We start from the raw sequence: 25,578 nt of genomic DNA, 5'->3' as shown, positions 1-25,578 counted from the left end.
TTATAAAAAAAGAAACTAAATATCATAACTAAACATTTGACTACTCCATCTATATCTCTAAAATTTATACTTTCAAGTTGTATAGAATTTTAAACTTTTCATTGGGGAGTTAGGGGACTTACAACCAAGGCCATCTTATATTCAGGTACATAAAGTATCCGATAATACAAACTCAATGTGAAATGTTCCCCTGGAGACATACACAACGGAATAGAGCACGCCCGCCAAAACAAAGGAAAGAAAGAAAAAAGACCTGCTAATAGCCAGCCACACAAATCACTCTAAGGCCGCCAGCCTAGATTAGACCGTACCACCTTTAACCTTGGCTGACAGCGCTCCTGGAATCAAGGCAGGGTACAAGCTTAAAAACCTGGCAACTGCAGGTAATAACTTTTCTTTCTTTGAAAACAGAACACAAGATTTGGTGGTAAAAATCTGGGGACCTGTTAGACCTTTGATACAAACACAGAGCAAGACAAAAATCTCTTTAATTCTTAGTCATCAACACAAAAAATACTTTATCTACCTGGACCAGATGATGAGACAAAGATAGGTAATTTCTTTACAAACTGTCAAGTTTAAAAAAAGAAAGAGGGAGGGAGGGAAGAAATACTAACCCCTGAAATATAAAGGCCATCAATGATGAACTAAATTTAAAAATCTAATGAACTCTTCTCAAATCTTATTCTCCTTAAACTTCCCTATCCCATATATTGCTATTTACCCTCTTTAAGCTGATCTTTAGCTTCCCTTCTCTTATTCTGTCCAATGGCACTCTCCAAGTTTCAGGCTCCAGCCCTCTTCTCTCCTCCCCCTTCTCTTCAGTAAGCTGATCTTGCCGTCCTAATTGTCCTCAAAGGTGTATTCTACTCCCAGCCTCCCACCTCCAAACCAACTCTGCTTATCCTCCTTTAGGATATCTGTCACTTCAAATACAGTGTGCCTAAAACAAAATCTCTATCCCATCTCCAACCAACTTCTCCCAACTTTCTTAGTCTTCATTAAGTGTAACATTTTCAGTAAAACTGCCATTGTTTTTATTGCTTTCCTGTTCATGTCCCATAATTAGTTAGTTCTAGCCCTGCTGACTCTTCTTTAAAAGAACTTTTCAAAATTGGAAGTCTTAAACAGGTTCACTGTCTTTGACTCAATATTTCCATTTCTAAGATTCCACATAATCTGAGAAAATCTGAAATGCAGACAAAGATATTCGCTGAAGTATTATAATGCCTGAAACAGTAAACATGTTTCCAGCAATAAAGAAATATTTAAACAAATTAAGCAGTTAAGTAAATTAGAATATTACTCAGTCACTAATAACTGGTTATGAGAAAAAAATTTTTAACTTCTTTTTAAAAAATATTTATTTATTTGCCGCACCACACGGCATGTGGGATCTTAGCTCCCGGACCAGGGATCGAACCCAAGACCCCTGCATTGGAAGCCCAAAATCTTAACCACTGGACCGCAAGGGAAGTCCCGGTTATGAGAAAACTTTAAGGACATTAAAAATGTTAATGACAAAATGTTAAATAAGGAAAGCAGCATACAAAATCATACATGAGATGATTAAGTAACAAAAAACACAGGGATGAAAAAAAGACTAGAAGGAAAAATAACAAAATATTAATAATGTCCCATTTGTATCATGCTGGATGGTGACAATGTGAGTCATTTTTGTTTTCTTCTTCTTTTTTTTTTTTTTGGCCTGGCCACAAGGGATCTTAGTTCCCCAACCAGGGATTGAACCCAGGGCCCAGGTACTGAAAACACCAAGTCATACCCACTGGACCACCAGGAAATCCGTTTGTTTTCTTCTTTACATATTTCTATAGTTTCCAGATATGGTACATAATATTTTAAAAATCAGGAAAAAAGGGGACTTCCCTGGTGGTGCAGTGGTTGAGACTCTGCGCTTCCAATGCAGGGGGCCTGGGTTTGATCCCTAGTCAGGAAACTAGATCCCACATGCTGCAACTAAGAGTTCACATGCCACAAGTGAGGAGCACGCTGGCTGCAACTAAGGAGCTGGCAACCCATAAGTAAGGAGCCGGCCTGCTGCAACTAAGACCCAGCGCAAATAAATAAATACATCTACATTAAAAAAATAAATAAAATCAGAAAAAAGGTAATTTTTTAAATGTGTTTCCAATTCAAGACTTGTCAGGTCTCCCTAAATTAATCCTCAAAGTATATATTATTTTAAACTAAATAGCAAAAATAAACTGGAGAAGGAACTCAGAAATATAATCTTAATGTATGTAAGAAATGCCCAAAAAATTCTGAAAACAAGAGTGACAAGGTGGGGGGGGGGGAAAGAGTGACAAGGTGTATATAGGAGATGTGGGAGAGCCCTTGCCCTACCAAAACCTAAAACGTACTCAGAACTACAGTAAATAAAAAAATAGGGAATTAAAGCAGAAACAGAGTAATCAACACCTCAATACTCATACATGGAGAGATGCAATAGCGTTGGGGTGACCAGCCAAATCATTTAGAAAAAAATAAGACAGCAATAACCACAGCCTAATAACCACAGCCAACCTTTACTGCACACTTACCACGGGTCCAAAACCTTGGGGCCAGATGTCACTGCATTTCAGTTTCTTGGGTTTTCCAAAGACAGTATGATATTGGTGCCTATTTCATGTACTATGTAAGACTGCAAGGTCTAGGAGCATGTTTTTAAAACATGCAGCCTACAGCCTTCCTGTTCTCAGAGGAAGAAGAGATCTCCCTTCCGTACAATACAAACCTGTGCTCTGATCACATCCCCTCCTGTCAACTCAGGGCGTTTGCTCCAAATTCCCCTTCTTGTCATTATTTTCAACCTCTCCCTTTCTACTAGCTCCTTGCCATTCGCTTACATTTGAGAGGGGAAAAAACACTCCTCAGGAACCACTCCCTTGCTACCTTTTCTCCTTTACACAAAGAAAGCTTATTCAATTAGTAACCTTTTAAAAAGAAAAAACAAAAAGACTACAGTGTCATCCCATTCACTCATAGGGCTGCAGGCTCCCTGTGGCCAAAAGCACTGTGCTGAGACTACTCCAGGTGTGGGCTCTAATGATTTCCTAACTGCCAAAGTCAAAGGCCACCATCAGGGTTCATCTCACTTGAATTATTTTGCAGACTGTGCTCTTCCCTTCTTGAAATGCCCTTGGTTTCTGTGATTCAACTTTCTCCTGATTCTCCTATCCCTCTGGCTCCTCCTTTACCCTACCTATGGCTTTCTTCTCTTCACATTCAACACCTTCAGCCAGCTGCCACCAACACTATACCCAACAACTCCCATTTGCATTTCTAACCAGAGCTCTTCCCAGCGCTCTAGCGGTTAACACTCACCAATGTCTCTAACTGGAAGTGAACCACACACCTGTAACTGCCTAACAAAAGCCATCATTAGCTTTTCCCAAAGCTGCTGTGCATTCTTTACCTTGAGGAATGGCAACACCATCCACAAATTTAGCTAATTCAGAAACCTGGGATTCATCCTAGACCCCTCCCACTCTCCTCCCACATTAAATTGGACACCAAATGCAGTGAATTCTACCCCCTTAATACCCATCAGTCACCTGAAGCTGGATCTCTTTCCTCTCAGCCATTCTCTACACAGCAGATAGAGTAACCTTTCTAAACATCTCAATCTGTACCCACAGCAATGAGCCCCACTCAATGCTCACCACATCCTGCACCCCAGCCACACTTCCCTGCTTGACATTCCGAGAACACAATCATGCCACTTACACCTCCACATGTTTACGCCAACTGCAGCGTTGCTTTTGCTTGGAAGGCCCTCACCCTGTCACCTATTTACTTGGGAAATTATTATTGGCTCTTCAAGATCCAGTTTAACACAACTCTGTGAATCTACTAAAACCTATTGAACTGTGCACTTTAAGTAGATGAACTGTATGGTATGTAAATTATATCTCAACAAAACTCATAATTTTCTGTGAGAAAAAAGACTTCCCATCCGATTTTTTAAAAATAGGCAAAAGACAAAACAGGTACTTCACAAAATAAAAAATTTCAAATGACCAATAGACATACGAAAAGATCTTCGAAACCATCACTCAGGCAAATGCAAATTAAAACCACAGTAAGGTATCAGTACATATCCAGAAGAGCTAAAATTAAAAAGAATGACATGATCAAGTATTACAAAGATGCGGAACAATCGAAACTTCATACACTGCAGGTGGGAGTGTAAAGCAGTTCAATCAAAACTATTTCATAATATAACTGGGAAAAAAATCTCTGCAATTACTACTAAGACTAAGCATACACCTCTTCTATAACCTAGCAATCCCACTGCTAGAGTATATCCCCAAGAGAAATAAGTGCTAATGTCCACAAAAGGACATGTACAAGAATGCTAACAGGGGGCTTCCCTGGTGGCGCAGTGGTTGAGAGTCCGCCTGCCGATGCAGGGGACACGAGTTCGTGCCCCGGTCCGGGAAGATCTCACATGCCGCGGAGTGGCTGCACCCGTGAGCCATGGCCGCTGAGTCTGCGCGTCTGGAGCCTGTGCTCCACAATGGGAGAGGCCACAGCAGTGAGAGGCCCGCGTACCGCAAAAGCAAAACAAACAAACAAAAACAAAAAAAAGAATGCTAACAGGGACTTCCCTGGTGGTGCAGTGGTTAAGAATCCACCTGCCAAGGCAGGGGACACGGGTTAGAGCCCTGGTCCCAGAAGATCCCACACGCCGCGGAGAAACAAAGCCCGTGCGCCACAACTACTGAAGCCCACGCGCCTAGAGCCCGCGAGCCACAACCACTGAAGCCCGCGCACCTAGAGCTCGTGCTTCGCAACAACAGAAGCCACCGCACCACAACGAAGTGTAGCTTCCGCTAGCCGCAACTAGAAAAAGCCCGCGCACAGCAACAAAGACCCAATGCAGCCAAAAATAAAGTAAAATAAATTTTAAAAAAGATTTTTTTAAAAAAAGGTGTTAAAAAAGTAATTTACAACCAAAAAGTGTAAAGAACCCAAATGTCCATCAATGAATGGATAACTACAACACAGTAATATCAACACAATGAAATGTTACTTGGCAATATAAAGGAATGAAGTACCAATACATACTACAACATGGATGAACCTTGAAAGCATTATGCTAAGAGAAAGAAACCAGACAGAAGATCATATGCTGTATGATTCCATTTATATGAAACATCCAGAATAGATAAGTTTATAGAAAGAGAAAATAAATTAATGAATGCTGGGGTCAAGGGAGAATGGGGAATGACAAGCAAGTACAGTGTTTTTTTGGGGGGGGGGTGATGAAAATATTCTGGAATTAGATAACAGTTGCACAACTTTGTGAATATACTAAAAAAACAGCAAGTTACACACTTTAAAAACTAAATTCTTAAAAAACCAATTTTACAGTATGTGAATTATGTTTCAAGAAAAAAGTTACATGTGAGGAAAAAAAATCAATAAAAACCAAAAAAATTCTTTAAAACATTTTATACATATGCACAGGCCCCAAAGCAAAAATCTATCCCAAGCCATGTGATTTAGCTAATTCTTAAGAATTAGGTCTTCCCTGCTAGCTCTTCCCTGCTGCCTGTTACAAAGCAGCACAATTAATAATTAGCAAACTAAACTCACTGGAACAATCTGACAAGCTAACAATCTCAGTTCAGAAATCATAATCTTATTTCTGACAACTACAAATTCTAGTGTTCTAAAAAGGCTGCCTATAGGAACTGGCGCAATTCACAAAAGCTCACAGAATTGAACTGAATTAAAATGAATGAAGTGCCACTTGCACATACAAGCATATGACAAAAGTAGATCATATTACATCAAGCCAGGCCCATGTAGTCACATAATGCAAGTCTGCCAGTCATTATATTAATATAGTTTAAAATTAGATCTATTACTCTCTTTCCTCCTCTGGAGAATTAATCAAAAAGCAAAAACACTGGGCATCAGGAGACCTGAATTCTGGTCCAAACTAAGCTAGTTGTGTGACCTTACCCTCTATTAGAGCTGTCTGTAAAATGAGGAATACCTCCGAGGCTACGAGTCTCCTGAAGTCCCTCTACCATCACCTCTCCCCCGTGCCACTCTGTGCACCCAGAGTCAAGTCATCATGGTTTCCCCACGTACTATGGAAGGCCAGCTCTCGGTTTCTACTTCTCCCCACCCGCTATAATCCATTCTCTACATTGACAGCCAGTACTCTTTTCAAAACAGGAATCAGATCCTGCCACTCCCATCCATATGCCTCCCAGGTGCCTACAAGGCCAGGCCCTACCCGTTCTGACTCCTCCCCCCTCACCATCCTCTTGGGTAGCACTCTAGCCACTCTGACCTTTGGGTTCCTCCAACATTCCTAGCCCATTCCTCTCCAGGGCCTTTGCCACACTCCCATCTCCTCCGCCTTATTCTAACTTCCGTTCAAATGTCACCTCCTCAGAGAACTGAGTGTGGATTCTGGTCCAAGCCTGCTTAGATTCAACTTAATAGCTGGACATGTTACTCACTCATGCTGTACCCCCGTTTCATCTGTAAAGTGGTAACAACAGTGCCTACCTCACAGAATTATCAAAAGGGATAAACGCATGTAAAGCAAACAGCAAATAGACTGGCACGGTTTTCAAATGTCATCTATCACTATACTTAAGGCACCCCATCTTCATTTTCTCCCTCTCCCTGAGCACTGTCTGGAACTGCCTTCTTTGTCATTCGCTTTAGGGTTCCAAAACCCCCATAGAATGTAAGCTTCGTGAGGCGCTTGCCTTGCCTTGTTCAAAGCTCTACCACCATTTCCCAGGAAAGGCATGCACACACTTGTTGAATATATGAATAAATCAATCACATCAAGGATTCCTTTAAAATAATACTGGCTTGATTCAAAGAATTAAGTGAAAAACTGCCTCAAACAGTTATGTAATGGGGCTGGTCTCCTCCTGGTCCTTGCAGACTGACCAGTTCATTTAGTCACTGGCTGAGGCGTTTCTGTCAAATCTAGTCACATAACTACAACAGACAACGAAAAAAGCTAATAGATTAACCTGTGAGAGTAGAAGTTGAATACCGTGGATATATGCTAATTCTCTGTAAACATACCACATAAATCCAAACTGCAGCACACCAAAAAAGGCTCTGGCCATTAGGAAAGTCATACCCTGAAATATGAAAATATGAAACAGTGACTTTAACTAAAACTGTTTTTCTACATGTACATATATATATAAAAAACATACAGTTATATATATCCACCTACACACACACACACACACACACACACACACACACAGAGCCATCCCCAAAACTAGGGGGATGCTTTTTTCAACTCCTTTTAACTTTTCTTAACAAAATGGGCTATGTGGGAATAAATGTTTTGAACTGAAAGTTGTGCCCCAACTCAGGAGCCTAAACATTACAGTTCTCCTTACTTATGGACTAAATTTCCATCACTCACCAAAGGAAATCCCAAATATAAGGTTCTGATTACTAGTATTAATTTTTAAAGCATCTAAAACTAACAAATATCCATTGAGATTTAACATCTTAAGACTCCAACATCTAATTTTTACCCACCAGGTCAAGCCCTTAATAAATATTTTTCCCTCGCTCTAGTAGTTTTTTTTTAATTGTTTTTTTAAGAAAGGCTTTATTATGTCGGTATCTACATTTTATGAAATCCTTAACATAATTTCAAGTTATATTCCGGTTTGAATGAACACAAATCCTGTCATGATACATCACATTAGTAATGACTTAGGCAGTTTTCATAGACGCCACCAACGGTTATGAAATTCGCCAGGCTGAGACCAAAGCGAAGAAGGGAAAAAGCCTAGGAATGCTGCAGGCTAGTCCCCCAAAGAAAACAAACCAACCAAAAATGCTTCGTGATTTTATTTAAAGATGATCACGGACGATCCCCATAATACCAAATATATACCACAGAGTTCTTTCTTTCTCAAATGGAAGAGTGAAGCCACAAATCTAGGAGGAGGAGTAATCTACGCTGGTAGATTCTTCAAAATTAGGAAAGAAAGGGAAAGGAGACGCGGCGGCGCTCTGCGGTCTCGGAGCCGCTCTCCAGGAAAGGCTTCCCGGGCGCCGGCCGCTCCCACTCCGGTCCGCGGCCAGGCTGGAGGTGGCTGGCGGCTGGCATGTTTGAAATATCACCACCCTATTCATCGCCTCCCGGCACAATGAGGCGCTGGGCAGCCGCGCCGAGGACCGCCCGCGCACACGCCCACCCGCCCCGCGCAGCCCGAGACCCGGGCGCAGCCGCGTCGCAGCGAAGTCACGCTCGGCCCGGGCAGAAAGTTTCGGAAAAAAAACCAAGCGCCGAAACGCACAGGTTTCAGAGCTGAACTCGTGCCAGGAACACGCCCGAGGCAAACCACTTGACAACCAGCTCCGGTTTTCAGCAGAAAGGCCGAGAGGCGGGGGCCGGAGAGGAAGAGGAGGCAACACACACACACACACACACACACACACACACTCTCTCTCTCTCTCTCTCTCTCTCACACACACACACACTCGGCTCCTCTTCCTCTAGGGCCCCGGCGCCCAGGTGGGAGCGATACCGCAGCCTCACGCCCGCACGCGGCGCCGGGGCCCGGGCAGCGGGCGCCAGCTCCTCTCCCAGGAAGGCCCGGGACCCCCGGGCCACCTCGGCGCGCAGCAGAGGGTGCGCACGCCCGGCGCTTCCTTCCCCGTCCGCCCCCAACGACCGCGGAGACTGGGGGCCCCAGGGGCCCGGGGTCAGGGGATGCTCGGCGGGCCGGCCGCGGGCTCGCGCGCGCCCCTCCCCCCGCCCCTCCCCCCGGGCCGCCCGCGGGGCGCGCAGGAGGCGAGAGCCGGCGTCCCGGGGGATCAGCTCGCCCGCCCGCCCGCCCCGGGAATCCGGGCAACTTTCCCCTGCGCGGTCTCGGGCTAACCCCGACCGGGCGGAGGCGGGGGTCCGGGGGCTAGCGCGGCGTGGACTCACTTTTTCGGATGTTTCTCTCTTTTCGGCCTCCGCTTTCGGGCCTGAATGGCCAGCACTGAGGAAAGAAGACACACATTAACGGTCGGGCAGGCCGGCGCGGGGCCGCGTGGCGGGGAGAAGGGGACGCCGCGGGCCACTCACCTTTCCGGGAGCTCATCCCGACGCGGGGGAAGTGGGGCGGGGGGCTTCGCGGCGGCGGCGGCGGCGGCGGCGGCGGCGGCAGCGGCAGCGGCAGCAGCTGCACCGGCAGCAGCGTCGCGGGAGCCGAGCCGAGCCGAGCTGCAGCCTCCACTCACTCCGCCGGCCGGGAGGAGGCGGGAACCGCGCCTGCGCCGCCGCCGCAGCCGCCGCTCCCGCGGGGGGCCCAACAAAACCCGCCCCCGGCCGGCCCCGCCCCCGCCCCGCCCCGCCCGCCAACCCGCAACCCCCCCGCCCGGTGGGGTCGAGACCCCCGTGCCGGCCCCGCCCGCGCGCCCGCACCCACCCGCCTAGCCCACCTGTGCGGAAGTGACCCCCCCCACGACCACCACCACTCCCTCCCATGCCTCCTCCACCCCAGCCCGCAGCCCGGGCCTCCGCCTCCTGCGCCCCTGCGGCTGGCCCAGGCCTCCCGTCCCTCCTGGGCACGCGGCCTGCGCGACCCTCCCTCTCCAACCACAGCCTCTCTCCTACCCACCCCGGCGGGTCGCGCCGCCCGCTTCTCCATGCGCCCTTCCTTGGCCGGCACCTCCGCGGGTCTCACACCACCTCTCCTCACGCGGCCTCTTCTCCCCCTTTGCTCCTCTACATCCTTGCATCCCCATGAGCGCCGCTTCCTCCTCTCTGGCGGGTGTGGAAAGGGCACAGGACCAAGAGCTGGGAAACCTGGGTCTTTCACTAGCTGTGTGACCTTGGAAAAGTCATCTTATCTCTCACCTTTATCTACCCCACAGGATTGCTTGAGTGTAATGAAGGAAAAGATGCAAATAGCACAGATAGTAGGATTAAGCTTTTGCACATGAATTAAGGTCCAGTTCAATAAATTCCATGTGTCTAACAATTCAGCACAACAACCCACCAAGGAGTTATTTCTTACAAAGAGGAAACTGAGTCCTGAAGAGGTTAAACAGTTTACCCAGCAATGATTCAAATTTAGGCCTACCTGACTCTAATCAAGTTGATTGGGGGATAAAATAACTGCAGTGATCCGTTGTTTATTTAAATAATTATAATAGTTTTGAAAAATATTCATCCTGACCATTTACCCTCTCAACTATATTCTTAACTGATCAGAGTAGCTAACCTTACTATAAAGATCTTAAACCCACTAGAACAGCGCTGCTTGAACTTGAAGAGCTTTTTACTTTCTCGATTTTTTTATTTTCAAACATATCAAACGTACAGAAAAGTTATGAGAAAAATACAGTGGCCACCCATATTACCCCATATTCACCAATTTTGAATATTTCACCACATTTGCCTTCCCCGTGTGTACGGGTTTTTGGTTTTGTTTTGTTTATGATCAATCATTTGAGTTTTTTGCAGGCTTTTACCCTTTACCCCTAAGTACTTCTATAAGTATCTACTAAGAACAAAGATACTCTCCTATATAATCAGAATTCCATTATCCAAGAAAATTTCATATCATTTTACTATTATCTGTAACATACAGCGGCCATATTCAAATTTTCGAAATGTCCTTTTTAGCTGACTTTTTTCTCAATCCGGAATACAATCAAGGATCATGCATTGCATTTAATTGTCATGTCTTTTTAAGCTCCTTTACTCTAGAATAACCCGTTTTTTTTCTTGTTTTTTTTTCTTTTGTAACATTCATTTTTTTGAAGAATTCAATTCTGTTTGCAGAATGTTCCTCAGTTTGTATTCATCTGTTCCCTATTAGATTCAAGTTAAATAATTTTGTCATGTACACTGTATAGATGAGGTTGTGTTCATCATAGTATGCTGCATCAAGAGGGATACGATGTCAGTTTGTACTATTATTGGTGATGTTATATGTAATCATTTCTCCATGGTAAAGGTACCTTTTTTCCTTCGTATTTAAAAAGTAGTCTGTGTAAAAAATGGGCAAAAGACTTGAACAGACATTTCTCCAAAGAAGATATACAAATGGCCAACAGGTACATGAAAAGATGCCCAGCATCATTAGAGAAATGCAAAGCAAAACCAAAATGAGATATCACTTCACACCTACTAGGATGGCTATAATTTCTTTTTTAATGAAAAATAAGAGTTAGTGAGGATTTAGAGACATTGGAATACTCATACATTACTGCTGGGAATGTAAAATGGTGCAATCACTGTGGAAAACAGTTCCACAATTCCTCCAAAACCTAAACATGGAATTATCAGCAGTTCCACTCCTAGGTGTATATCCAAAAGAATTGAAAACAGGTACTCAAATCCTTGTACCCAAATGTTCATAGCATCACTAATCATACTAGCCAAAAGTTTAGAAACAAATATCCACCAATGTATAAACAAACTGTGGTATCGACATACAAAGAAGTATTTTTCAGCCATAAAAAGGAATGAAGTACTGGTAGGTGCTACAATATGGATGAACCTCAAAAACCTTATGCGAAGTGAAAGAAGCCAGACACAAAAGGTCATCTATTGTTCTATTCCATTTATATGAAACATCCAGAATAAGCCAATCCACAGAAAGCAGATTAGTGGTGGCCCATGGCTGGGGGGAGGGGAGATAAGGAGCAACTGCTTAATGGATAAGGGGTTCTATTTTGTACCAATGAAAATGTTTTGGAGCTCGGTAGAGCTGGTGGTGGCACAACACTGGAAATGTACTAAATGCTACTGAATTCTTCTCTCTAAAATGATTAACATGTTAGATGAATTTCACCTTAATTTTTTAAAAAAGTAACCTGTGGGGTAATACTTTGAGATTGTGTGAGTATCCTCCCCCAAGAATCCTTCACTCCATGGGCTAGCATCCATCCATGATGTTTGCTTGAATCAAGTATTACTATAGTGGTTGGAGAATAATGACAATATAATCCTATCCTTCCATCTCTTCCAACTATGTTAATTAGGTGAGCTTTCATTCCTCCTGCCACCCCTTTGTTTTCTGTTTATTTGGGGCTTGATTTTTGTGGGGTTTTTTGTCTTTAGTATCAATATTGACAGTAAACACTGTCACTTTGAGTTTTGATTCTTGAATTGTCCCATATTTGACCAGGGAAGATGCTTTCAACTTGCAGTGTCTTTGGACATGTCCCAATCCATTTTTGAGCACCTCTTTACTTCCTGGAACAAGATATTCCAGGAAACCTTGTGCTTTCCCTAACTGAGTCTTAGAACAAGCCATTTCTCCCGTTTTTGCTCCTTCTAAAAGTTGATCAGAAGCTTTGAAGCCAAAGAAATCTGAGTTTGAAACCATTTTCCTTTACTATTTTTAACAGCTTAAGATATAACTCACACACCACACAATTCACCCATTTGAAGTACAGAATTCAATGGTTTTTAATATATTCACATGGCTGTGAAACCACCACCACAATCTAATTTCAAAACATTTTTGTCACCCCTAAAGGAATCTCCATACCCATTAGTTGTCACCCACCATTTCCCCCAACCTCCCTTTGCCTAAGCCCTGGCCAACCATCTCCCTTCTGTCTCTATAGACTTGCCTATTCTGGACAGATCATAAAAATGCAATCCTACCATTGTGGCCTTGTGACTGGCTTCTTTCTCAGCTTAATGTTGAAACCAATTTCTGCTGCTTAGTGGCTTTTTTTTTTTTTTTTGGTCGCGCTTGGTCTTACTTGCGGCAGGCAGGCTCCTTAGTTGCGGCTTGCCAGCTCCTTAGTTGTGGCATGCAAACTCTTAGTTGTGGCATGCATGTGGGATCTAGTTCCCTGACCAGGGATTGAACCCCGGCCCCCTGCATTGAGAGCGTGTAGTCTTAACCACTGTGGCACCGGGGAAGTCCCTCTGCTGCTTAATTTTTGCATAACCTTGAGTATGTTACTTAATTACAACATCTGGAAAACAGTAATAATATCAATACCAATCATCCCAGATCAATATGATAATCTACTAAGATAATATTCAATAAATAGTAATTATCATGAACATTAGTTGGGAGACACATACCCAATCTGCTGGATCTTTTGCATTCATTTATTCTCAACAAATACTTATCAAACACCTGTTGTATAGCAGGCATTAGTCTAGGTATTGAGTCTACAGCATGGAAAACACACAAAAATCCTGCCCTCATGAGGCTTACATTCTACTGCCAGAAGACAGAAAATAAACAAAATAAATATGCAAAAATATATACTCTGTTTACTAGATGGTGATAGCGTCTAGGAAAAGAAAAACAAAACAAAACAAAACAGCAATCTGTTGCGAAGGTGTTTAGGAAAGGCCTCACTGGTAACACTTATTTAAAGACCTTAAGGTGATCTTTTTTTTTTTTTTTTTTGGCCATGACGTGTGGCATGAGGGATCTTAGTTCCCTGACCAGGGATCCAACCCAGGCCCAAGGCAGTGAGAGCAAGGAGTCCTGACCACTGGACCACCAGCGAATTCCCCACCTTAAGGTGATCTTGCCAGGCTTTTTACTTCTATAAATTAGGAGAGAACTATATTTGCCACCGAGAATATTTGTGAATTTATTGAATTAAAATACACCAACCTAATTATTAATGAACAACTTTACACATACTATATTAGATGCTTAAAGAATGATAAATTGTAAACCCAGTCCCTGCTGATCTGGAAATTAAAAATTTCTTTGAGATGCCTCAAAATGTAAAATGACATTTTGAAGGAAATACAAAAAAGAAGAAACACAATAACAGGAGTTTAATTTTTTCTACCATCATTTATTTATACATATATTAATTATGTGAATATTATAATTAAGAAGGGAAAGTATTAAAACTAGATGTAGGTTTCTGTAGCAGTCCAAAATAAATGAAAAGGGCAGTACGTATGCATTTTTCCCCAACCTCGCACAATGGAATTCAAGATGAACACATCATATTAATTTTTATCAAATATAAAATAAAATTAAAGAATGCTATAAATCCAACTGCACTCCAATATTTCCAAGTAGAGTTACTAAATCATGTTGTATCTTAGAAGGTATACTTATTATGTCATAGAATTGGAATCGGACTTGAGAGGTCATATAATGCATCTTGGGGCCTTTAGCCTCCTTCTAATGGTCCCCCAACACTTTTAACTTTTTAGAAAAATTTCTTTATATCTTATGTACACCTTCTATTATGAAAATTAAGCCTGTTGCTTGTAATTTCATTATAGTGTGTTTCTCAGTGGCACTAGCACCATTATAACAGTGTAACACAGAAGTCAGTGCACAGAATAGTAGAGCCAAACGGTCAGAGTTCAAATCCTAGTTCTGTCATTAGCTGGCTAACCTTGGACAAGTTTCTCAGTTTCTTTGTGCCTCGGTTTCCTGATCTGCAAAATGCAGAGTAATATTACCTACCTTATACGTTTGTTGTGAGGATTAAATGAGTTATTTCACATAGAACGCTTAGAGAAGGATCTAAGTGTTCCCCCCAAAATTAGGTATTCATATTTATATGCATATTAAGACAGGTATTACTTATCTATTGCTGCACACCAAACCTCTCCCAAATTTAGCAACTTAAAACGACAAGAATTTATTATCTCACAATTTCTGTGGTCCAGGAACTTGGGAGCAGTCTAGCTGGAAAATGATGCTATCTGGGGCTGCAGTCATCTGAAGGCTTGCAGAAGGCTGAGAGATCTGTCACCAAGATGGTTCACTCACATGGCTGTCAGCAGGGGTCCTCAGGTCCTTGCTGGCTGTTTCAGAGAGGTCTTACTCGCCCTCCTGGATCTTTCCATAGGGCTACTGGAGTGTCTGGCTCCCCCAGAGTAAGTGGCCCCAGAGAGAGCAAGGAAGAAACTGCAATGCCTTCTATGATCTACTCTCAGAAGTCACAATCCACCATTTCCACCACATTCTATCCATTAGAAACAAGTAGAGCACACGCTCCAAGGAGGGGAATGAAGCCACTTCTTATAGGGAGAATTATCAGCGAGTGTGTGGACACATTTTTAAACCACCACAAGGGCTCATTCCTTCTTTCCTTTGGTGCCTCTGATTTGCAAGTGAGAAACCTTCGAGACCTCTCATTCATACTGTCTAAATACTAGACATGAAAGGGAATTTTCAGTCTAACATTCAGACTGAAGAAAAAGGAATGCAGATTAGAAAGATTACCTAGAGAAAATCATCAATAGTAATAAATTTATTATAAATAAAATGCCTTCTCTATGTGACTCTTACATAAACCAGCTAAAAAATGACTCCTGGGACTTCCCTGGTGGCGCAGTGGTTAAGAATCCACCTGCCAATGCAGGGGACATGGGTTTGAGCCCTGGTCTGGGAAGATCCCACGTGCCGCGGAGAAACTAAGCCCATGCACCACAGCTACTGAGACTGTGCTCTAGAGCCCACGAGCCACAACTACTGAGCCCGCGTGCCTAGAGCCCGTGCTCCGCAACAAGAAGCCACCACAATGAGAAGCCTGTGCACCCCAACAAAGAGTAGCCCCCGCTCGCCGCAACTAGAGAAAGCCCGCCGCCCACAGCAACGAAGACCCAACGCAGCCAAAAATAAATAAATAAAATTTTTTAAAAAAATGACTCCTGAAGATGTGCCCAGGGCTGGATTAGGATGGATTTAGAATACTGACTAATATGTCCACACATATCTAAATAGATGAAATGGTCTGCCCATAATGACTATGTTGAAATTCCCCACCCTGGGCTCCATTTCTTTCAAGTTTTTAGACATGGATAAAGCCATGACAGAATACTCATTTCTCAAATATTTGAACTCTCTGAGTATAAGAATTTGCTTTTCCATTTTACTGTAACTGGTTTAAAAATCCAATATAAAATCTAATATAAAAAAACATCTAATAGAAACTGAAGATGATCTTGCTCACAGTTAAACACATATTCTGTTCAAGCATAATTCATAATCAGTTCTTCAACATGTGTATTTGTCACCTTCAGGTAGGTTTAGGCATTGTATCTGGAAATAAGATATACTTTTACCATTAAAAAGCAGCTTTAAAAAAAAAGCAGCTTTATAATCCTCATTATTATAGTGTTTAATTGAACTTGCTTTTTAAACTTTTTTATTGTTACCTAATATACATACAGAAACATGCATAAATCACAAGGGTACAATAGAGCAAAGACACCTATGTTTAAAAATATCGAAGGTTACCAGTACCTTGAAAGCCCCCTTTGTCTCTCCTTAGTAACTGCTCCCACCAAGGTTACCTCTGTTCTAACTTCTAACACTGCTGATTAACGCTAACTGGTTTTTAGTTTTATGGGAAATGGAATCATACACCAGGTACTCTTTTGCATCTGGTCTCTTTTGCTCAATATTATATTGTGAGACTGAGCCATGTGTTGTGTTTAATAATCTTTTCACTGTTGTATAGTATTCCATTTTATGCATACACCGCTTTTTTAATTCACTGTTGCTATTTATTAAACTACTGTCTCAACCCCAAACTCACCCTTCTACTCTCAGCTTTGTAATGAGGGAGCTGTGACTCAGCTAACATTTCTCCGTTGCCAGCGGATGCCCATTAATTCTGCCAGATGGGGGAGCTAGAGGGAAACTGGAAGGCTGGAAAAGAGAGAAAGGACTTGCTCCCTCCTGTTCGCTGGCTGTTCCTGTCACTATCATCTTGGCACAGGCCCTTTACAGAAGCAGTTGGCTGCAGTCTCAAGTTTCAGTGGTGCTCCTCAAACCGGCTTCATTGTCTCTCCTTAGAACGACAATCAAGGCCAGGCCATACCCCCTCCTGACATTTGGGTCCCAGCTCCCTCCTCTAAGCTTCTGAGGTCTACTAACCTACCTCTGCACTTTGTTCCCCAGCCCTAGGAGTGGACGCTGATTCCTGCATTATCACTGTATTATTTGTGTCCCCTTTACTCTTTTTCAGTTCTCCAGTACCTCTTCAACCAATCAATACCTTATATTTTTTGTGTTTATTAAAACAATCTAACTGCCATACAAAAGTAAATAGTTCCTGCTTTCTCTCTAATGGCTACAATAGATGATTGGGTTGTCTCCAGTTTGGACTACTATGAATAGTGCTGCTATGCATATTCTCCTACCTGTCTTTTGGTGAAATGTGTACATACCTGAAATGGAATTGCTAGGTCATAGGGGAGGTGTGTGCTCACTTTCAGCAGGCACTGCCTGAAAGTTTTCCAAAGTGGTTGTACCAATAATTGCATTGATTCTAAGACACTCCAGGAGCTCATACCTGATCCTCAGAACTTTTAAAAGTTAGAGAGCTGGGCTTCCCTGGTGGCACAGTGGTTGAGAGTCCGCCTGCCGATGCAGGGGACGGGGGTTCGTGCCCCAGACCAGGAAGATCCCACGTGCCGCGGAGCGGCTGGGCCCGTGAGCCATGGCCGCTGAGCCTGTGCCTCCAGAGCCTGTGCTCCGCAACGGGAGAGGCCACAACGGTGAGAGGCCTGCATACCACAAAAAAAAAAAAAAAAAAAGTTAGAGAGCCAATAAACTCCACACTATTGTAATTTAATCTCAGCTTCAGAATTTTTATGTTGCAGTGCTAAAGAAAACGAGACTCTGTTGCTTGAGGACAGACTTTGTGTCCTTAATTCCTCTATCAGTGCCTGGTACATAGTAGGTGATGTTGAATAGATAATAAGGGGAAGTTTAAATCTGTTCTTCTGTACAGTTGAACTAATGTGAAACAGCAATGTAAATTGAGGTCAGTCCCATCTAGGGGATACTGTCACCCCAGCACATATTCCACTGGGCAGCTGTGTCCCATCTAGGGGATACTCAGTCACCCCAGCACATATTCCTCCGGGCAGCTGGAGACAAACAGGCCTCTGTTTCCCCAGGTTGCTTCTATTGCCCTGCAAGACCCATTTCTCTCCTCAGCATAGGTTTAAATGACTTGATTCAGGAACAGACGCAACACAACACTGGCTGCTTATGGACTAGGGCAGCCTCATATCCGGCACATCAACCTCATCATTCCAACCCTCTCTCAAGAATCTTTGGTGGAGATCCCAAACCGAATTAAATCCCTTTGAGATTTATTCTTAGAGTGACTCAAACTTCAGGGTGCTCCTGTCCAACCTCTGGGATGTCTTAAGAATCACCTACACAAAACGCAAGGCAAACAACCCGCTTCTTCACACCCTACCTGAACCTTTCACAAGCCGAACTCTCAAGAACGAATGGGTTACTAGCACCTGCTGGGAACTCAGGGTTCCTGACGTGAGCACACCATGGAGAAAAAGTAGCAGCTTGCTAGATGTTAATATAGGAAGCTGACTGCCATCGAGTGCTCTGAAATCCACTCAACAAAAATTAGGGTGGGGGAAGGAGGAGAAGAAGTGAAGGCAACACATACACTTGTTAATAAAATATATTCATGCTTTCTACAACAACACAGTTTCCAATTGCGTAAGTCTGCTTTTCTTTTTTTGTGGTACGCGGGCCTCTCACTGTTGCGGCCTCTCCCTTAGCGGAGCACAGGCTCCGGACACGCAGGCTCAGCGGCCGGGGCTCACGGGCCCAGCCGCTCCGCGGCACGTGGGATCTTCCCAGACCGGGGCACGAACCCGTGTCCCCTGCATCGGCAGGCGGACTCTCAACCACTGCGCCACCAGGGAAGCCCCATAAGTCTGCTTTTATACGATACAGATTGTTAACGTGACATCATTCTGATTTTACAAGTAATATAACCTGACTGACAAAATGGTGAGGAAGCAGATATACCTAATTATGAATTATAGACAATTATATTTTTTAGTCTCTGGGTATGTAAGGCATGTTTTTCTGACTCATCACAGGCAGTGACATAACAAGTTGATGTCTCTTCTCATGCACTGTTTGTTACCAAAGAGGAAGCCAGCATGTTCTGATGTCATCATACAAGGTGATATAAGTACCTCCTGTCTCTGACTCCTCAGACATTTCTTTAGTTCTCATCCTTTCCCTCTCCAATCCCCCTCCTAACACTACATTCATCATCACCTAACATCTAAAGAATCTGGTCATCACAAGCTGGGTGTTGCCTCAGTTGCCTATGCTGTAAAACAACCCAAAATTAGTAGCTTAAAACAATGGTTTATTATTTCTCACACTTCTGTGGGTTCTTCTGATCTCACCTGGGTCATTCATGCTGCTGCATTCATCCGCTGGGTCAGCTAGAGCTGGAGGCCCAAGGTGACCATATCTGTATATCTGGGGCCTTGAAGGGACTAGAGGGCTAGGACTTCTCTCTCCCCATGTTATCTTTCATCATTAACTAATTTATCCAAGCTTCTTTACACAGCAAGTCCCAGGAGAGTGAAGGCACAAGCTGTGTAGACTCCAGAACTCACACAATGTCATTTCAACAATATTCTATTGCTTTAGGCAAATCCTAAGGCCAGATTCATTGTGAAAGGCAACCACACAAGGGCATGAATTCAGGGAGACAGTATTCATCAGGGTCATTTTACAACAATCTACCATATGTGTATAGCTATATAATCCCGTCAGACTTCATTTTAGGCATGCTTCCCAATGCACCTAAGCCTCTGCAAGGTCAGTCAGTCAATTTTTTTTTGAGCAACCACAAGGAACAAAGTAATAGGCTAGGAATAGATATTTATCATACAATTTCTGGCTAAAAAAGTGCTTTCAAGACCATTAAAAAATTTTTTCTCGGGGCTTCTCTGGTGGCACAGTGGTTGCGAGTCTGCCTGCTGATGCAGGGGACATGGGTTCATGCCCTGGTCCGGGAAGATCCCACATACCACGGAGCGGCTGGGCCCATGAGCCATGGCCGCTGAGCCTGCAAGTCCGAAGCCTGTGCTCCGCGATGGGAGAGGCCACGACAGTGAGAGGCCCGCGTACTGCAAAAAAAAAAAAAAAATTTTTTCTCAATCCCACCCTGTGAAATAGGTAAGGGTGTATGTGCTGGTGATATAGTAAATATATTTGGTCTTTGATCCCCATCCCTGGCACAGAACTTCTAAAACCTTTGGGATTTCCTGAGTAATAGGAACGTCTTTTGTTGTTCATAATAAACGCCCCCCACCCCTTGGGCTTCCCTGGTGGCGCAGTGGTTGAGAGTCTGCCTGCCGATGCAGGGGACACGGGTTAGTGCCCCGGTCTGGGAAGATCCCACATGCCGCGGAGCGGCTGGGCCCGTGAGCCATGGCTGCTGAGCCTGCGCATCCGGAGCCTGTGTTCCACAACGGGAGAGGCCACAATAGTGAGAGGCCCGCGTACCGCAAAAAAAATAATAATAATAATCGCCCCCCTTTTAAATTTTATGTATGTATGTGTGCGTGCATTGAGTCTTCGTTGCTTGCGCGCAGGCTTTCTCTAGTTGCGGAGACCGGGGGCTACTACTCTTCTTTGCTGTGCGTGGGCTTCTCATTGCAGTGGCTTCTCTTGTTGCGGAGCACGGGCTCTAGGTGGGTGGGCTTCAGTAGTTGTGGCTCGCGGGCTCTAGAGTGCAGGCTCAGTAGTTGTGGCGCACGGGCTTAGATGCCCTGCGACATGTGGGATCTTCCCGGACCGGGGCTCCAACCCATGTCCTGCATTGGCAGGCGGATTCTTAACCACTGCGCCACAAGGGAAGTCCCAGTAAGCCCCTTTAGATGACACCTGGCCAACTTAGGTAGGGCCCCTAAGGCCTGTCAAGATGAGGCTGGTCACCAGAAGGACCAAATGATGAGAAAGTTGGAACTTTCAACCCCACGCCTGACCTTCCGGGAGGGGAGGAGAGCTGGAAACTGAACTGTTCTATAAAAACTCTCAAAGGAGATTTGAGCTCCCAGGCAATGAAGTCTCAAGGTGCTGGGAGGTGGGGAGCCCAGAGAGGGCATGGAAACTGCACCCCACCACCCCACCACCCAGTACCATGTCCTACACATGTCTTCTATTTGGCTGTTCTTGAGTTGTATCCTTTATAATAAATCAGTAAAATGCCTTCCTGAGTTCTGTGAGCTGTTCTGAGGAGGGGTTGTGGGAAGCCCTCGTTTAGAGCCAATCAGTCAGAAGCATGGGTGGCCTCTCCAGGACATGCAACTGGTGTCTGAAGCTGGGAGAGGGGCAGTCTTGTGGGACTGAGCCCTAAACTTTGGGGTGTGCACTAACTCTGGATAACTGGTATCAAAACTGAATTGAACTGTTGAATATTCAGTTGGTGTCCTAAGAATCAGAGAATTGGTTGTTGGCTTTGGAAAACACTCCAGAGTCCCCACTGTGCAGTAGATAGGAGAGCTAGGACACACACTCATTTGTACCAACATACACTTCTTTCTCCACATTGGTTGCTCCTCTCAAAAAAAATTGTTTTTCATGAATCATAAGACATTGCGCCTGCCCTCTTTGTATGTATGAAAGAACTAGAGAACATTAAACCTAAAGCCAAAGAGAGAAATTGGAGAGTAAGAGTTCCTGTGATAGCTACATCAGTAGGCAGACTCTCCAGCTGCAGCAAAACTTTCTGGAGGGAATCAAAGCTCTTATAACCCAATCCAAAGTTCCAAGGAGAAAATTGAGTTGACAGTCACATATTTATGTATATGCACATACAGCACCACTAGAAATGAGGCATCTAAGCTGTCTGAAAACAAATAAACTGACTATCACAACAGCAAACTTATCTGCCAATAGTTCCTGGCAAGCATTAAAATCAATTTAGAGGAGATAGTGATGCTGGAAGTGTCCAGGAAATGAGTTATGCTGAGATATTTAAAACAAACAAAAAGATGCTTACTATGAATATTATCAGCGGGATAAGGTCTGCAAATAGACCAATGTCTTCTAAAAGTACAAAAAAATTCTATAATGGCAAGCTGCGATTACAGAGTATCATCCTGCACGTTAACGTCTAAGGCAGTTTGGGAGCCCCTCTTCCCTGTCCCTTGCAGCACCTTGGACAGGGGATAAGGTGGTTTTTGTTAGCCTCAGCAGTTTTCCGGGGCTCTTGTTTAGGATTCCATCTTAGAGCCTCCAAGGTCTAGGAACACACTCCCCCACCTCTTCTTGGAGTGCAAATGTCTTCTAAACAGTTTTCCCCATGGATTGTTCTGTTTGACTATATAAAATTGTGGTTTTAAAAAATGTAACTGTGGTACTTCCCTGGTGGTGCAGTGGTTAAGAATCCGCCTGCCAATGCAGGGGACACGGGTTCGAGCCCTGGTCCTGAAAGATCCCACATGCCGCGGAGCAACTAAGCCCGTGCGCCACAACTACTGAGCCTGCACTCTAGAGCCCGTGAGCCACAGCTACTGAAGCCCACGTGCCTGAAGCCCACGTGCCTAAAACCCGCGCTCGGCAACAAGAGAAGCCACCACAATGAGAAGCCCGTGACCACAACAAAGAGTAGCCCCCGTTCGCCTCAACTAGAGAAAGCCCGCGCGCAGCAACGAAGACCCAACGTAGCCAAAAATAAAAATAAAATAAATTTATTAAATAAAAATAAACTTTATAAAGACTTTAGCACATATTTAGTGCTCAACAAATATTTACTAAGTGATTTAAATAACAATAATGTTTTGATACCTTGCAAATTTAGTGATTTTTTAAAAATAGGTCTAGTTAACTTACACTTAGAACTTTACTGGAATTAAATTATTGTGGAAGAGTAGCCCCCGCTCTCTACAACTAGAGAAAGCCCACGCACAGCAACAAAGACCCAATGCAGCCAAAAATAAATAAATAAATTAGAAAAAAAAAGTTCTCTTTCATGCTGGAGAGGATGTGGAGAAAAGGGAACCCTCCTATACTGTTGGTGAGAATGTAAATTGGTACAGTCACTATGGAGAACACTATGGAGGTTCCTCAAAAAATTAAAAATAGAACTACCATATGATCCAGCAATCCTACTCCTGGGTATATACCTGGAAAAAACAAAAACTAATTTAAGAAGATACACGCACCCCAATGTTCACAGTAGCACTATTTACAATAGCTAAGACATGGAAACAACCTAAATGTCCATCGACAGATGACTGGATAAAGAAAATGTGGTATATACATACAATGGAATATTACTCAGGCATAAAAAGAATGAAATATTGCTATTTGCAGCAACATGGATGGGCCTAGAAAATGTTATACTTAATGAAGTAAATCAGACAGAGAAAGACAAACACAATATGCTATCACTTATATGCAGAGTCTAAAAAATAATACAAATGAATGTATATACAAAACAGAAACAGACTCATGAACGCAGAAAACAAACTTAAGGTAACCAAAGGGGAGAAGGAGGGAGGAGGGAACAAATTAGGAGTATGGGATTTAACAGATACAAACTACTATACATAAAATAGATAAGGAACAAGGATTTACTATATGGCACAGGGAATCGTATTCAATACCTTATAAAAACCTATAATGTAATATAATCTAAAAAAAAAAACTGAATCACTTTGCTTTATACCTGAAACTAACACAATATTACAAATCAATTATACTTCAATTAAAAAGTTCTTTTAAAAAAAAAAAAGTTCTTTTATGCTGAATATGTGTTAATTTAATATTTCTCATCAATAGATTTGAGTAGAAGCACTTTGCAACTGATAAGAATCTTTACCTATTACGTTTTTTGCTTATGGTATTTCAAAATGGCTTAAATGGTATAAATCACTTCATTGTTTATATCATATCTGGCATTTTCTGAATGAAATAAAGTGTTTAAACAAGTTTCATTACTATTACAGCCCAAAACACAAAGACTTGTTCTTTTCTCCTACTTTTATATATGTAATCTGAAGACATTAAATTAATTGTTCAAAAGAGGTTTTTAAGAACAAAGTGCCAAACCTCTGATGATTTTTGCGTGTGTGTGAGTTAAGCCTAAACTTGTTACCAGAAAGGGCAAGTAAATTCAGACAAGTTCCTGTAAATAGTTGTGGCTGTATTCATTTTTAAGTCTGTGCTACATTAAATATTTATTTAATAAGTTCATAGCCTAAGTATATTTATAATAAAATGGTAGTGGGAATTAAAACTAGGAAGAAAGTGTCATTTAAATAATCATACTGAATTCAACACTGTGTCCGAATCCTGGCCAGTAGAAAGCAACCTGATTTCCCATCCCAGCTCTGCCACTCCCTAGCCGTGACTGTGAACAAGTAATTCAATCTTTCTAGGTCTTAGAGTCTCCTCTGTAACATGAGATTGACAATACTTGCCTCATGGGGTTTTTGTGGTTTTGTAAAGAATGGAGTCAACATGCGACAGGCACCTAGCGCAGTGCCTAACACATAGCAAGTGTCCATGATAGAACGTTACTAATAACAATATTAATTTAACTAGAAGTAACGTTCCAAGACAAGACGTGAAATTCTTAAAGTGCCACACGACTTGAGAACAATGACTGATTTGGCTAGTGACGATATTTCTCCTAACACTGCAACAAGGACATTACATACAACACTTGCCAGGCCTTTCCCTCAAAAGGTTAATCACATTTACAGTTTTGGGATCTCTTATAGTTAACTTTCTTGAGTTTTTCATCCATTCATATGGACTCCTGATCATAATACTATCCCTAGTAGTAATATGCTCCATAAATGTACCTGCTTTGTAAAGTAGCACTGTTTTTTTATCCCTAAACAAATCCTTTCAAGTTTTGAAATTTTTCTTTCTAATTTTGCCACTAAAATAATTATAAAATGAAGTACTGAAGCAAAAAGAAAAGCAAGCTCAAAAGAAGAAATAAAGTAAGCTCAGATTAATAATATACGAACTGTCTTCCATTAAAATTATTATTATACATAAGAATAACAAAATGACCTCTTGAATTTTTACTTGAATAGTGGTCTTTGGTTTGAAATAGAAGTGTTTGCAATTCTTAGAGGAATATACATTTTATAGTACACAATGCGTATATATACATAGGTACATGTAGGCATATATAATAATACACATAATACGTAATTCTTAGAGGCAGAAAACATTTTAACCAGAATGTGGTGGTAGTCTTTATTACTTAAACTTATGACAAAAACAACCTGTAAATGGAGAATATTTGAATGAATGATGTTAAAAGATAATCTGTGGTATACTAACACTTGGAAGCGTTCACCTGAGCAAACATGAGTTTGACTTAGTACCAGAACAAGAATGGTTAGGAGCTCTCTGTTGACAGTAGCTAGGGGAAAGACTTTGACAGAGCAGGCCTGGAAGCAAAGCAAGGAACTTACCTGAATGGCTACGCAGTTGCCTTATTTAGGAAAGCCTAGTTGGCTTTGTAATTGCTTGTTCTTAGGTTTTGATTTCTTATGCTTGAGACATTTAAGGAATTTACTCTGGCTTAGGTTTGCTTAAGAAGGCCACCAAGACATTAGAGCCACCTCAGTCTAATGGCAGACTTGTTTGATTACATAAAATATCTAAAAATCAGCTGTTCTTCTTTAACCAAAGGAACATTTATAATGAGAAGTAATTTGGATGGAACAAAATTACATTTTCTTCTGACACCTGAAATTGAAGTTCCTCATAATCCTTGAGAATGAATAAAACAGTGAAAATGGATTTAGTAGGCCTTTATTAGCTG

At 42.7% G+C, this 25,578-nt stretch overlaps 1 protein-coding gene across 16 annotated transcripts in view; it reads right to left on the bottom strand.

Moving 5' to 3' along the window:
* Positions 1-25,578, bottom strand: part of SRPK2 (SRSF protein kinase 2) — a 261,992-nt gene that overhangs the window by 214,529 nt on the left and 21,885 nt on the right. For 7 of the 16 annotated variants that reach the window (XR_012334180.1, XM_073810176.1, XM_073810179.1 and 4 more), the window contains one exon: positions 8,969-9,023. Coding sequence is in view for 14 of the 16 variants with exons in the window: in XM_073810176.1 (XP_073666277.1) it covers positions 8,969-9,023 (55 nt within the window). In the remaining 2 variants the exon portion in view is untranslated. Of the gene's footprint in view, positions 1-7,089; positions 7,149-8,968; positions 9,024-9,109; positions 9,353-9,644; positions 9,787-25,578 lie in introns of those variants that run through there. The other 9 variants (XM_019940565.2, XM_019940568.2, XM_073810184.1 and 6 more) reach the window with 8 other exon arrangements.

This window comes from Tursiops truncatus, chromosome 9, assembly GCF_011762595.2.
Source record: "Tursiops truncatus isolate mTurTru1 chromosome 9, mTurTru1.mat.Y, whole genome shotgun sequence".
Classification (NCBI taxonomy): domain Eukaryota; kingdom Metazoa; phylum Chordata; class Mammalia; order Artiodactyla; family Delphinidae; genus Tursiops; species Tursiops truncatus.
This window is presented reverse-complemented; position numbering and strand designations above follow the sequence as displayed.